General features: G+C 44.3%; 1 protein-coding gene across 4 annotated transcripts in view; it reads right to left on the reverse strand.

Moving 5' to 3' along the window:
- Positions 1–1,880: 1,880 nt before the first annotated feature.
- The window catches only part of Phactr3 (phosphatase and actin regulator 3), a 212,130-nt gene continuing 200,467 nt past the window's right edge, over positions 1,881–13,543 (reverse strand). For 3 of the 4 annotated variants that reach the window (XM_047540364.1, XM_047540365.1, XM_047540366.1), the window contains exons 9-13: positions 11,348–11,403; positions 7,916–7,977; positions 6,546–6,686; positions 4,886–4,962; positions 1,882–2,782 (exon numbers count right to left, since the gene is read on the reverse strand). In XM_047540364.1, the coding sequence (XP_047396320.1) occupies positions 2,767–2,782; positions 4,886–4,962; positions 6,546–6,686; positions 7,916–7,977; positions 11,348–11,403 (352 nt within the window). In that variant the 3' untranslated portion in view covers positions 1,882–2,766. Of the gene's footprint in view, positions 2,783–4,885; positions 4,963–6,545; positions 6,687–7,915; positions 7,978–11,347; positions 11,404–13,543 lie in introns of all 4 variants that reach the window. The other variant, XM_047540363.1, reaches the window with a different exon arrangement.

Genomic DNA, 13,543 nt, shown 5'->3' on the forward strand with positions numbered 1-13,543 from the left:
CCTTTACATTTTCAAACTTGCTTTTTACAAAGTCATATGATGTACTATTCCCCCATCACTTTAGCTTACAGCTTTGAGGATATTTCTGGAAGTTATTTAATGTCCTCTTACAAAATTACTAATAGTTTGTAAAAATCTTCTAAACTCCTTAAAAACACAACTCTTTTCATTATTTAAATATTATTACTTTAAAATTTTGTAAAAAAGCAAGAAATTTTAAAGTCAATGCATTAAAAACCTCATTGTTGAATACTGCTAGTAATAATTGATAATTTGTATACTGCTGTTATTGAAAAAGGCAGAGTTTTATACTTGAGTATTTAAGCTCAAGTATAAGCTCTTCAATTTATACAACACATGCAAATTTATATGCATGTATATCTCCATTACATGATTTGTGAATTGCTTTTTAATTTTGTTTCTCCAAGTAACTTGAAAGATATTTGAGATGTGATATCACATACTTATGCAGTACAGGATTAAGTATAATTAGCAGGTTCAGCATAAATATACTTGATTCACATTTATCTCTTAACCTTTATAATACCTGATAAAAGCATGAAATACGGAAGTGCAATAGTTTGACTGACCAAAACCCAATGATAGAAGTTAGATACTATTACCAAAAACTTGGGTTAAAATTAAAATGTCTGCTAGTTTTAGGATATCTTAGGACCTTTGAGTCTTAACCCAAATCCTCCTTTGGGTATCCTGAAATCTACCTTAATCTTTAATTTTGTTATGGGCAAAAAAACTAAACATTGGTCCAGTAATGATCCTTTAAGCTTCGAGGGCCCTGGATAGTCTCTAGAACAGTAGCACCTTTCTGCCTTTGTTTTATAGTATGTGGCTATTTCTGTGAAATAGAAATGAAAGTTTTAGTTTATTACAACATTTGGGCTCTGATATTTTAAATTGAGCACAATATAAAATAGAGGGAGCTGCTAATAAACAGCTTGAAATAGAAAAAAAAATTGTGGTTAACTAGCCACAATGAGTTATGACTAAAATAAGGCATATGCACCTCTTAAATGCTTATAAAATTAACTGACTTCAGCTGGGCATGGCGGCACATGCCTGAAATTCCAGCATCTCAGGATTCTGAGACAGGAGGATCACAGGTTCAAAGCCGACCTAAGCAACTTAGTGAGTATTGGCATTGGGGAATCTAGTTCAGTGGTTAAGCGCCCCTGGGTTCAATCCTCCTCCCCAGTATAACTGATTTCTAACTAGAAAGGATTCAGATATTTCCTTTCACATACAAAGAAATTGAGGCCCAGAAAAATCAAGTGATTAACATGTCATAGAGCAAGTTAGAGGTAGAGCTGGGATTTTTCTACCATAACAAGAATCTCTTATAAACTAATTGAACTAATAGTGTATTTGCTAGTCTCTAGGACTGATCACAAGTCTTTTCAGAGTGCTGCCCTAGGTGTTGAGCACTTCGCACAGCAGTCTTAAGTAAAAAAGGGAGGATCATGGGAAGCAGTGAGGCAGCATACATGATAAACATTTATAGAGTACACTCAGTTGCTCTAAGCACTCGCTGGCCCCATATCCTGTGGCTCACATTTACTGAACGCCTAGAATGTGCTTCATTCAACTACTATCTCATTCAGACATTACTGCAGTGTTGTGAGAAAAGGGTGATCATCTAAGAGAAGATAAGCAACCTGCTGAATAGCACAGTTTAGATTTGAGACTGGGTTCTGCAAGCACCTTGTCACGTTCCAAGACACTATGCCTCTTGCTTCACCAACATACGAGGGAGGGAGTGGAGGCTCATCTCTGCCAGGACACTTATTCAAAATCAAAAAGTTTTTTCAGGGAGTGTTAGCTCGTTTCCCACTTTGTGCCAAAATTGATTTTTGCCTTTGGGCTGGGGTAAATTTCCTCCTTATAGTCTTGGCTTCATTTAAACCTTTATCTCTTATAACAGGGTCATCTTTAATAATATTTTCAAATATGAACTTAAAAATATTTCTGGATTCAGTATACTGTTCAGTACTTCTTGATATGTAAATTAATTTGAAAAAGTTAATTGGGTTTTCCAGTGCACAAACCATATGTACTAAGATTTTATGAAAAATACACAAAACGGTGCTCATATTTTGATGGTTCAGAGGTACTAAAAGTTACTTGTTTACAGATGTCTAAGGTACCACTCATCCCAAACCCAAGAAAATGTAAAGCCTGTGTTAATTTCCTGCAATAAGTAGTCATTTAATTAAAGAACAAAATTAACAAGAATCAAAATGTTGGAGCTGTATTTTTTGTTAGACATATAAAAAAAAGAAAAAGTATAATACAGTAAATCATTTTATATAACATGAACTTAAACAGTTTTCAAATTAATTATGATCAGAATAAAAATGTCTTTTCAACAAAATACTGAATGACACTGCATCACATGTCCCTCACGTCCGAGGCCTGGGAGTGAGGCCTGCACATGCACTTCACCCGTCCTCCATACACTGCAGAACTGTAAAACGAGATAGAAAGGCAAACAGCAGTTCTCTTCTGGCAGAGTTACTTCGGGCCTTAACTGACCCCAACAGTTCACACTCCTCAGACACCAAAGAAGGAAGTGTGTCCTCTGGTTCTCCTCTTGTAGGTAAGTGTGGCTAAGATTGCACCTGTGTGATTCTGCTCTCCTCACAAACACAGCAGGTAGTCTTGAGCTGATTTTCAGGAAAAGTTCCCTGATGAATGTTCAAAATGTTGGTATCAAAAATTAAACACAAATTCTTCTCAGAAGAAAATCTCTTATGGCCTATGGAATCTAGAAATTAGAAAAACAGTTAAAATTATTAGAAACCTCCACACAGAAATTTGCTACTATTCAAAGCTTCTCTGAAGTTCACTGTGTAAAATAAAATGGAGCTGCTCTGGCTGGTAGGACAGAGGGCTTCCGACTCTTATGCCCTGTTGCACCTCAGAATGTATTGTATGCTGAATTCTTAGGACCACCTACAACTTGGTATTAAAGTTACTAGTTAAATACTCAAAACACACAGAAAGGCGAGGGTTTTGCTGACCAGCAAAAGTAAAGAGGTGATGAATTATTGGAAATTAGAGTCATGAATGTTTTTTTCAAGTTGATAATGTAAGGTTTAATTCATAGTAATGTTTAATTCACTCAATAAAAATCTTACGACCTACTTAAATTTTTTTTTTTTTTTTTTTTGGAGGTGCTGGGGATCGAACCCAGGGCCTTGTGCTTACAAGGCAAGCACTCTACTGACTGAGCTATCTCCCCAGCCCCAAAATATTATTTTTTAAAATTGATATGAAGTGCTAAAATGTGGCATAAAGAATCTTGAATTATTCTGATGTTCAGGTTTGGGGTTCATTCTTTGAAAAGATTGAACTCAGGGGTGCTTTACCAATGAACTTCATCTCCAGAGCTTTTTTTCCCTTTCCTTTTTATTTTTATTTTTTATTTATTTATTTTTTTTAAGACAAAAGTCTTGCTAAGTTGCTTCAGGCCTGAGTTACTGAGGCTGACCTCAGAACATGCAACTTCCTATCTCAGCTTCCCAAGCTTCTGGGACTATAGGCATGCCCCACATCCAGCTGAGTCTTTAAAATTTTGTCATCTAAGAAGTCTATCAAGAACTTGAGAGAAGATAAATATCTATAGTAAATATTTTAATAATGTATACTGGGAAAATGTAATTGAGATTATATACTTAAGCTATGTAGTACATTATATCCTATTTTTTAAATAAATGAACATTGAAAATAATCGAATGTTTTACTGTATTTTAATTCCTAAATGTTCATAAGACCCATTTAGAATAATCAAAACTAAGATTATCTGTTCCTCCCCAGAAATACGTTCATTATGAGAGGAAGTCTTAACAAATTTAAAAACTATTTGCATAATTTTCTCCTGAACTAGCTACTTCCTTTTCCTGCTTGATGTGTTCATCCTAAAAAACACTGAGTAAAAATGGAATTCCTCTGTACCTCTGGTTTCTGTTACATAGCCACACAGAGTATAGGAGCAACTGCTCTTCAGTACTTAGAGTAGCTACTTTGTGACAAACAAAATGAATCATTTTAGTTTAAGGCAGTGTGTAAGCTCAGGATTTCCTTCTACTAAGTATACTTTCAAGTATCTTAGAGAAAGGAACTGCTGCAGTCCCCATTAGATTAAGGCATGTGAGAATTTTAAGGTAATTACTACTGGCCATGGCCATGGGAAAGAAAGGAAAGCAGAGCTCTAGGAGTAGTCCTTTTCCCAACCTCCATCATCGCCAAGAAACCCAGTGTCATCCTTTCTGTGTAGTGGCGTGGACAGAGAATGTGTGCACTTAGATGGGAACAGTCATGGACCCCCAGCTGAAGAAGGGGAGCCTCCTTGATCACACACACAGTCACATTCAGTCACCTGAAATGGTACCTAGCACATAGTAGGTATGCAGATATTTGCTGAGGAAATGAATGTTCTTTTAGCTTTGGGGAACATTAGCAGTGTTAAATGTGAGTATGAATTTAAGATACAAAAAGGTAAGTGTTCCGGAAGGTGGAGAATAATTTCACAGCAATCTAAGTATAAATTGGTGAATTCTACATATTAGAAAAATTAAATTATAGGAAAATTACTTTCATTGCTTTGAGACTAAATTCTTAAATTTACATTACCCAAAGTAATGTAATGACCTATTTCATTCTGTTCTATATATCACTTTTTACCAAACCCTATTTAAAATCATTGGAGAAGATACAGCATTTTAATTGAGGTGCATTCAGTTTGTTCAATACAGTTCTCTAAAAATGCTAAATCTGTTTACCTGGACATAAAGTTCTTTGTGGCTTTTGTGTGTTTTTAAAAAAAATGTCATGTTTTTAAATATCATAAAACAAATACAGATCTCACCTTGTCAAATGCTTGCTTGATGCATGTACCTCCATTTCATTACTTTTGTATTCATTTAATTCTTTACGAATTGCTGCCTGGAATTAAAGATAGTGTATTGCATTTCAGAACATTGAAACATTAACAGAGGAAATCAGTTATGTTTATGGATTCACATTATTATTAATACTTGCTATTTGGTAATACATAGAAAAACTTTTTTCATTTAACATTTAGGCTGTCTTTATTCATTTTTATAGTCCTACCAAGTTAGTAAGGAGTCAGTAGTTGCTGTGCTGGAGTAGGCAGATAGTCTTCCCATATTAACGATGAACATGCCTAGCTTAGGGCATGAAGTAGGGACAGCAAAACAATGAGCAAAGTTCAGTACTTGGTGAACATGGACTTTTGCATGATAATCCAGATAATCCAGAAGTTTTTCTAACATTAGCATGTGTGTTTTGTGACATTTGAAAAGTAACACTATAATTGTCCTGACCTGTGGGGTGTGCATCAAGATGTTTCTGTTCTCCTGGGCTGCCTCTTGCCTGTCCCCCTCCTCAAGCTTCCCAGGCCCACTTTTTTCATCTTAACATGTTTCTCAGATAAACCCTCCAACTAAGACAAAAGCATCAAACAGCCTCCGGGACAAAGAAAGCCTTTTGAATTAAGAATTTTGGGGTCATATTTTTCCCCAAACTTGAACACATTAGCTTCCCAAGATACTTTTCTTATCACTATGATTCTCTAAGCAAATTAACCCTAAATAACCAAGAGTCAGTCCAGCTTCAGCATGACAGCATTTCACTAAGTTGATAAAACACCTGTGAACATAAGTGCACACATTTTTATGAATGAAGAATAATTACAAATTTGTTGGGTAAAGGTATAATCTTTCTTGTCCTAAAGCCTGTAATCATTCTGAAAGTTTCCAGAGGCAAGCAGGTATAATAGGAAGTTGATACACATTCCTGGACTTAAATCCTGCCAGTCAGTAGCATTTGACCATGGACAAGAACTCACCTACACTGCTCAGTAAATGTCCACTCCCTCCCGCCCCGCAGAGCTTCTGTGACCAGCTGCCTCCTTGCTCTCTGTCTCTCTCACCATTAAGTTCAAACTCTTCAGGAGGTTCCCAGAGACATCTGAAGCTGCACAAGTACAAGAAGGAATCTAGAACCTTCTCTGTATCTACTTCCTGAAAGCCTTTCCAATGAATTCCATTCCTCTTTGTCCCCACTACAACTCATTTTGTTAAAACTCATCTGACTTATACACCAGCTGTGCATACTTGTGATTCATCCCCAGACCAAGGCTTCTCGACTTACACATTCTTGACATTGGGAACCAGATAATTCTCTGTTCTGGGAGTGTTAGATGTATTATGGAATGTTTAGCAGCATCCCTGACCTCTATTCAGTAGATGCCACTAGCATCCAAATTGTGACAACCAGAATTGTCTCCCAACACTGCCACATTTCCTCAAGACTCAGCCGTCCCCAAGTTGAAAACCACAGCTCAAGCCTGACCTGGAGCTACCTTTGTGAAGCCAACATCTAGTCAAGGCAAAGCTTTAATTTAAATAGGTGATGGCTACCATTATATAAGAATAGGCTCCCTGCATGGCAGGTTTTGTTATTCTTATGAGATACCACACCCCAACCAGTGGGCAATTCTGTACCTTATCTGCTGCTGACAGTCTAGTCCAGGGCTTGTCTGCTCTCCTGTCATAGTCCTGTGCTTTAGCTACTTCCACATAATCGCTGAAACGGATCAGAATTTTTCTGTCTCTTAATTCATCAACAGTGGGTCTCTGATTAAGCTAAAATAAAAGATCATGATAGTTAGGTATCACATGCCAAACTAGTTTTCCTGAAGTACTCTAAATAGCATGTTTCTATAAAAAACAAAACTCCGAAATATAATTCAAATACAATCTAGTATACAGGGCTTCAATTGTGTGTTCTTAAGTCACATCCCCCTTCTTCCAACACATTTTATGAGGATTCACACCCCTGATAGTATGTAGCACAGAATCAAGGAATGGTTGATAAATTGACAGAATAAATTTTACAGCATCAGCACCACGTATGATTCCTGACAATGTTATGCTGGCTCCTCGTAGTATACATCGAGCTCAGGAAGTATATTATGTCCATTTTGAGCACAAAAGTTCATTATGATGAAGCACAGTGAAGTGGCAGAATGGCAGAACTGCCAGTTTAGAAGTGGTCTGCCTTTCCAAAGATGATGCGCACAAGCCCCTGACACCAACCCAGTCTGCAGTCGGAGCTTCTGCACTGTCTGAGGCAAATGAAAAGGGAAAGTCTGGGAGATGAGACGCCCACACCCAGGGGTGCTCCCATTAGATGTCATGTAAGTTCAGAAAGTGCCCAGTCAGCTCCTGGTCTGCCTGGAGGAGGTGGTGACATCTATATCATGCTGCCTTTCCAGCCTGCCACTGTGCTAGGGAAGGACTCATCCAGAGTCTCCACCCAGACCCTGGTGAGTGTAAGGCCGAGGGCCAGGGCATGTGGCCAAACAAAAGTCGGACAAAAGTGGCGGAAGCAAGCTTTATTGGAATTTGGCTCCTGGACAAAATTCCCAGCCCTCTGGTGTACAGGTCAGGGTGGAGAGCTGGAGAAAACCGCACGGGGCCCCAGCTGCCCAGGGTCTTTATAGGCTGGAATAGGCGGGCAGGGGTCCAGGGGTCCTGCTGAGTGATAGGTGGACCTAAAGGTCGGTGGTTTCTGTCCGCGTTCGATTGGTCACTCTGGCGCGTGGCCCGCTGCCTTAGTTGTTCTGCTCCCTCCCAGGTAGCTGCTTAAATCCAGCCTAACAGTGAGTGGCTGAAGACGCTGCCCTTTGTGTTGTCTTGGTGAGCTGATCATTGCGGAGTGAACACCCAGAGTGAGCTGGTGCTCTGCCTGGGACACTTCCAGTCACGGGGTGGTGTCCTGCGTTACCATCCCCATTGCTGCAGAAGCAGCTTTTCTCTACTCCACCTTTGTTGTTGTTAATTCAGGAAATAAAATACTTCAATCATAATACCTTTCTTGTTAATCTTTGCTTGATTTCTCTTCTCTCTTCCTGCTCTGTCTGATCATTCCTTTCTGTGAAAGTTAGAAAAGAGAAAACAGGTGGAGACTTTGTTTTTGGTAGAGAGGTTCACTCAAGATGCCTCAGCCCTGGTCCTGAAGGGAAATGTCGAGGACGCCTTGTGGCTGACACTTTCCACGTCATGGTCTCCCACTTGGTCTTTCCCATGGGCCAATCACTGCTTAGGAATCACAGCCTAATTGTTACACAGAACCTTCCCAGCCTTCTTCCCTCTGTCCCTTCTCTACATCGGAAACAGCCGCAGATCCTGTGCTAGGTTCTTATTTCTGGGAAGCAGTTCTTTCTATCCTACCCAGATCTCCGTGTGTGTGTGTGCGTGTGTCTAGGAACACAGAAGGCACACCAGCAGCTGCTGCCATCAGTCAAGGTCCGCATGCCTTGACTGTAAACAGCACTCACTGTTTGCTCTCTGTTTTTGCCGTTTCGTAGGTGGCATATCTCTTAGCACTTCAGCGTAAGATACGACACACCTTCCTTCAGCTTCTGGGCAGCATATGCTCACCTGGAATGTGAGCAGGGTGTATTTCAAATATGAACACAAATGAGCCCACTTGCCTTTGCTGAAGCGTGCAAACAGTTTTGTGGGACAGTGCCTCACTGAAACGGGCTTTGCTTGTGAGTTGTGACTATTAACACCAAGCTGTGCTCACGCCCACTCTTGGAAGCTAAATATAGACCAGAGTGCTGAGGATAGCGTAGGATGTACGCTGTGCCCTGGGACACAAGATAATGGTGCCCTATTTCTGGTGCTCTTTGTTGCTAAATAAAGCCTTGGGTCCCAGAAGGGTTCCGTTTCCAAGAAGGAGATTCCCAACCGCAGCACTCAGAAACACTGCCAGGCTGGAGAAGGAACTCCTGCTGCCTGCACCTAACATGAGCTCACATCATCTTCCTTTATTTAAAGGATGCATTTGGGGGATTGGTGTATGAGTATCTAATATGCCAGAAATTGTACTTCTCAGTAATTTTTTTAAGAGTCACCTTGGATTAGAGCATTTTAGTAAAAGGAAATAACACCCTATGATGTGCTTGGTTCTTTAGCCAAGTGATAAACCAGGAAAAAAAATATATAAGCTATGAGTAGAAAGTGGATGATAACAGTTAGAAAAAAAATGTGCAAGTATCAGATACAAGACCAGCCATGATGGATTTAAGTGAATAAAAGTAATTTATCAAATTTCTTAAAAATAGGCCACAAATTCCAAGAACAGCCTCCATGTGTGCGGGGTGGTGGGTGGTAGAACCCGAGCAAAATCAAACCTTTGTTGTTTTGTTACCTAGGCCCTGTGAGCATGGCAGGGTCTTTGGGAACTGATCTTTGGAAGATCCATCAGAGTGTTCTCTGCTTCAGTCAGACACCTTCTCCAGGAAGTCCTTCCTGCCCGCCTAAGCCCCCAGGCCTCCCCCGAGTGACCCTAGCATCAGGTCTGTGAGCTTCTTGGCAGAGCCTGGAAGGCCTTGTACAAAGTGGGTCCACAGGCAGGACCTCCACACCCATTCTTGTGGGAAGCAGCTCCCCAACCTAGAGAGTCGTTATCTCCCAGGTATGCTCAGGAACATGCAGCTGTTCCTCACAGCGGTTAAGAACACACATAATGGGGCAAGGAGCACCTGGGTTTGGATACTAATTCTGTCCTCCTGCAACAGTCACTTGCTAAAGTGTCACACCTCCTTTCAGACCCCAGGACAGTAATGCCAACCTCACGTTAGTAGTAAAGACTGAACAAGGGAACATACCAAGTGCAAGGCTGGTGCACCAGGGCCTACTAGAGAACCATTGCAGTTGTACACAAAGGGGCCTTGGGTCTCATGCTCAGACCCACGAATATACAGAGTTCTGGGTGTCCCTCAGCTATGACTAATCAGTCATGAGCTCCCAACTCAAAGAAAACAAATGCAAAGTTATGGTACTTTAAGGTTTGATTGTCAACAGAAATGTCACGTGCTGTGACTGACTGACTGATGTCCATGTGTCAAGGGCTTGTGAGTGTGTTGCTCTGTACTGGGTCATGTATGGCTACGCCGTTCCCATTCCCACAGAACAAGCACAAAACCACCCACTACAACCTAGAGGCAAGCTTCGCAGGTCCTCCCTCTCAAGACACTTGAGAAGGCTTCTGAGCTAGGGCCAGGGGTTCCCTGGTGAACATGCGGGGCCACAGCAGGATTGCTATGGCCACAGCAGAGGAGGCCCACTTCCCTTTGTGCACAGAGTGGGTGTGCTCAGGTCCACCTGTCCACTCACGAGTACTCTTTTCACCAGCATGCAGTTCTATTTTTAACACTTCAACATTTATTTGCACAACACAGCACAATTAGAAGCTCTTGCCAGTGAGAGGACCTGGTTGCCACTACAGGAGAGAGGCCGCTGTGGACAAGAGGAAGGGCTCTGGTGGGTGGCGGGCTGTGGGAGCGTGGCACTTCCCGCTCTGACTGGCTTTGTTCAAGTCCAGACTACATCTACATTGGCATCTATGGCTTCCTTTGTAGGTAAATGGCTCTGGTTCTTTAAATCCTGAATATCTAGTAACAACTTTGCCTACTTGACTGTGCCTGTTGTCAATGCGATCCTCAGACATCACCCACAGTAGGCACCATTTCTTCAGTGTAAAAAATAAACCGAATAATTCCTAATCATTAATCTTCAGGGTTAAATATTTTGGAGGACATAAAGTAGAGAGTTGCTTTGGGCAGCTAATGAAGGCCAAGAAAGGGGAGGGATCCCCAGAGTGCAGTGGCCCAGCCAGTCTTGGAACCACTAGAACTTTGTCAAGAGATGTTCACAAACAAAATCCAAACTCAGGGAACCGTTGTGGCATTCATCACAGAACACAAAATCCTTACCAATCATGCTGCACGACTGGCCCTTGGGAGACATTTTTTTATGGAAAATGTCTAAAAAACTGAAGTTTGTTGACGAGGTGAAAACACACCCAGAAACACTTAAGGGGTTTTACCCCCCAAACGCCAGCGACCTCAATGACGTGGAATTCTGTGTGGGTGGGGAGTACTCATGGCACCTGTGTTCAGCACAAGACTTGATCACCTGCTTTCCTGGGGAAGCTCCAGGCCAGAGAGTCCCGGAATCCCAAAGCTGACCCTCTAGAGTCCCCCGGCTCCCTGCTCCTTGAGTGGCCTGCTGAGAACCAAGGGGCGTGTCCTTCTCTAGTAAGACTTGGGACCTGGGCTGCGGTGATCTCCGCGATCAGGACCCTGTCCAGAACTGCCAGGCTGGTGCGCCCGCCACGCCCATCGACCGTCCCTGGGGCTTCAGACCCTGACTTCTGACACCGCACGGAGCCAGCGGCAGAGCCGCGGGCCAGCAGCCTCCCGCGGGGGAGCCCCAGGAACCCCGCTACTCACGTTTCAGGATGTTCCTTCTCTCCAGCTCCTCCACGGCGGGTCGCTGGCTCAGCCGTCTGCGGAAGAACACTAGAATCACATTCTGCACCATGGTGGCCGCCTGCAAACTCCGGCCCGTCGGGCGGGCGAGGGTGGCTGGCACGCCCCCAGATCGCCTCTCAGAAACCGGGAGGAGAGCGTGAACCTTCGGTGGCTCTTGGTGACAAAATCAAGTCAGACTCCCCGGCGGGAGGGAGGGCGGCCCCTCGGGAGCCAGTGCCGGAGGTCCTCGCTGCAACTCCGGGGCCGGGGCTTCCTTCCCAGATCTGCCGCCCGGCCCTGGAGCGGCGCAGAGGGCCATTCAGAAAAGTCCCTCTCGGGCTCATCGGCTCGGGGACGGGCGGGCGGCCCCTCCGGGCTCCGGGCTCCCGGCTCCCGCGGTGCCCGGGGCTCCGCACCTCCCAGCCCGCCCCGCCATCCGCACCCGCACGGCCGCAGCGCGGCTCCGGCGGGGGCACGGGGCGTGTCTCCGGCGTCCGAGGGCGTCCCCCTCGTCAGGCAGGGGATCTCCCTGCCCACGCCACGGGCTCCCCGCGGAGCCGCTGTGCGGCTGGCTTTTGGAGACAGGTCCTTCCTGCCTTGTCAAATGGCCTCTCGCTGGGGGATGGAGGATGCAGCAAAGGAAGAAAAGAGAAACCAGAGCCGCATAAACAAAGGTCTTGTCGGGAGTGGGAGGCACAATCAGCCAAAATTAATGTTGGGCTCCAATTATTTTTGTAACTAAGATAATGTTGTCCTTGGGTCAGAGCCAGGCAGTCCCACTTCCGATGCCTCAGCCACCGCGGGGAGGCAACAGGGCCAAGGCTTTGAATACTCTCAATGTGGGGCCTTAACATTTTGCCCCAGCGAAGAAGGTGCCTCCAAAAATATGTCTCTGACTTACCACCCCTGTCCCAGCACAAAGTCCATCCATCCCCCACTCCGCCACTCGGCCCCCAGGGCTTCCTGTCTTCCAGCTGTGTGGGTGGTTGTTCCTGCATCTTGTCTGATTTTCCCCAAGACCTGAACTGCCCCAGACAACTGGCTGGAGCCCAGGGAAGAGGGTCTTCCCATCTGTCCCCCGCCATGCGGGCAGAGCCCAGCTCACTGAACACAGCCCCCCACTGCCTGGCCCAAAGCCCCAGGCGCGCTCTCCTGAGCAGTCAGCAAATGACTCTGAACTATCTGCTTAGCGCCAGGCACTGTTCCAAGCCCCCAGGACACAGCCTGAGCAGGGCCAGCTTCCTGCCCTTGGGACACCGCCAGTCCAGGGGAAAGCAGACAAACCACCACCACTTCAGAGAGAGGCCATGCTGTGGAGGAGAGAAGACTGGACGTCAGGGGTGAGGGCTCAGCGGGCCTGGGGAGCCACATTTCCATGGAGACCTGCCTGAGGAACCAGTTGAGAAAAGGCCACTCCCTGTAGACATAGTCTCCTCACTGAGCTTACAGAGCGGGAGGGACCAAGAGAAAATGTCTGAGTTGTGCATAATCCACACTGGGGTGAGGGCGCAGCGTGGAAGACTCCTGGAGATGAAATGAGAGGAGAAAGAGGATCAGGAAGTCAGTAGTCTGGGTGATCTCGAAAATAGTGGGGAGCCAGTGAAAGTTCCTGAGCAGGGCAATGACATGGTCAGCTCTGCAGTGTCTGGGGCTCGGGAAGACAAGGGTCCCTCCTGAAGTGTTCAAGAAACAGGTCATCTCCCAAGGACAGTTAGGTGATATGGCAGAGCAGTGGGAGATATCCTTGGCAGCAGGAGGACAAAGTTTGAGACTCAAGTTTGAGATGGGTCATTTCATAGCTGTGTGTCCCTGGGCAGGTTACATAAGTTCTCTGAGCCCCCTCTTCTCACCCACAATGAGGACAAAATAATAGATCTTCATGGAGTTATGAGAATCAGATGAGACAGTGCACAATGGTGTTTTATAACAACACTTGCTTGGAATTTGGTAATTTCTCTAGAAATTATTTCAAGGATGTCTATAGATAAAGAACACAAGGTCTTTATAGAATTCTTCCTAGATGTCATGCCTTCAATTCACACCTTTTCTCTGATGTTCATGAGTTTGTTCTAGAAAGCATGCCTAGCAGGGCTTTTCTCTCTGGCTGGCCTGACTGCTCCTCCCTGTGTGCAGCAGCTGCTCTGGCACCCGGAACTTTCCATCCACCTGGGAGTT

Source organism: Sciurus carolinensis, chromosome 2 (genome assembly GCF_902686445.1).
Source record: "Sciurus carolinensis chromosome 2, mSciCar1.2, whole genome shotgun sequence".
NCBI classification, from domain to species: domain Eukaryota; kingdom Metazoa; phylum Chordata; class Mammalia; order Rodentia; family Sciuridae; genus Sciurus; species Sciurus carolinensis.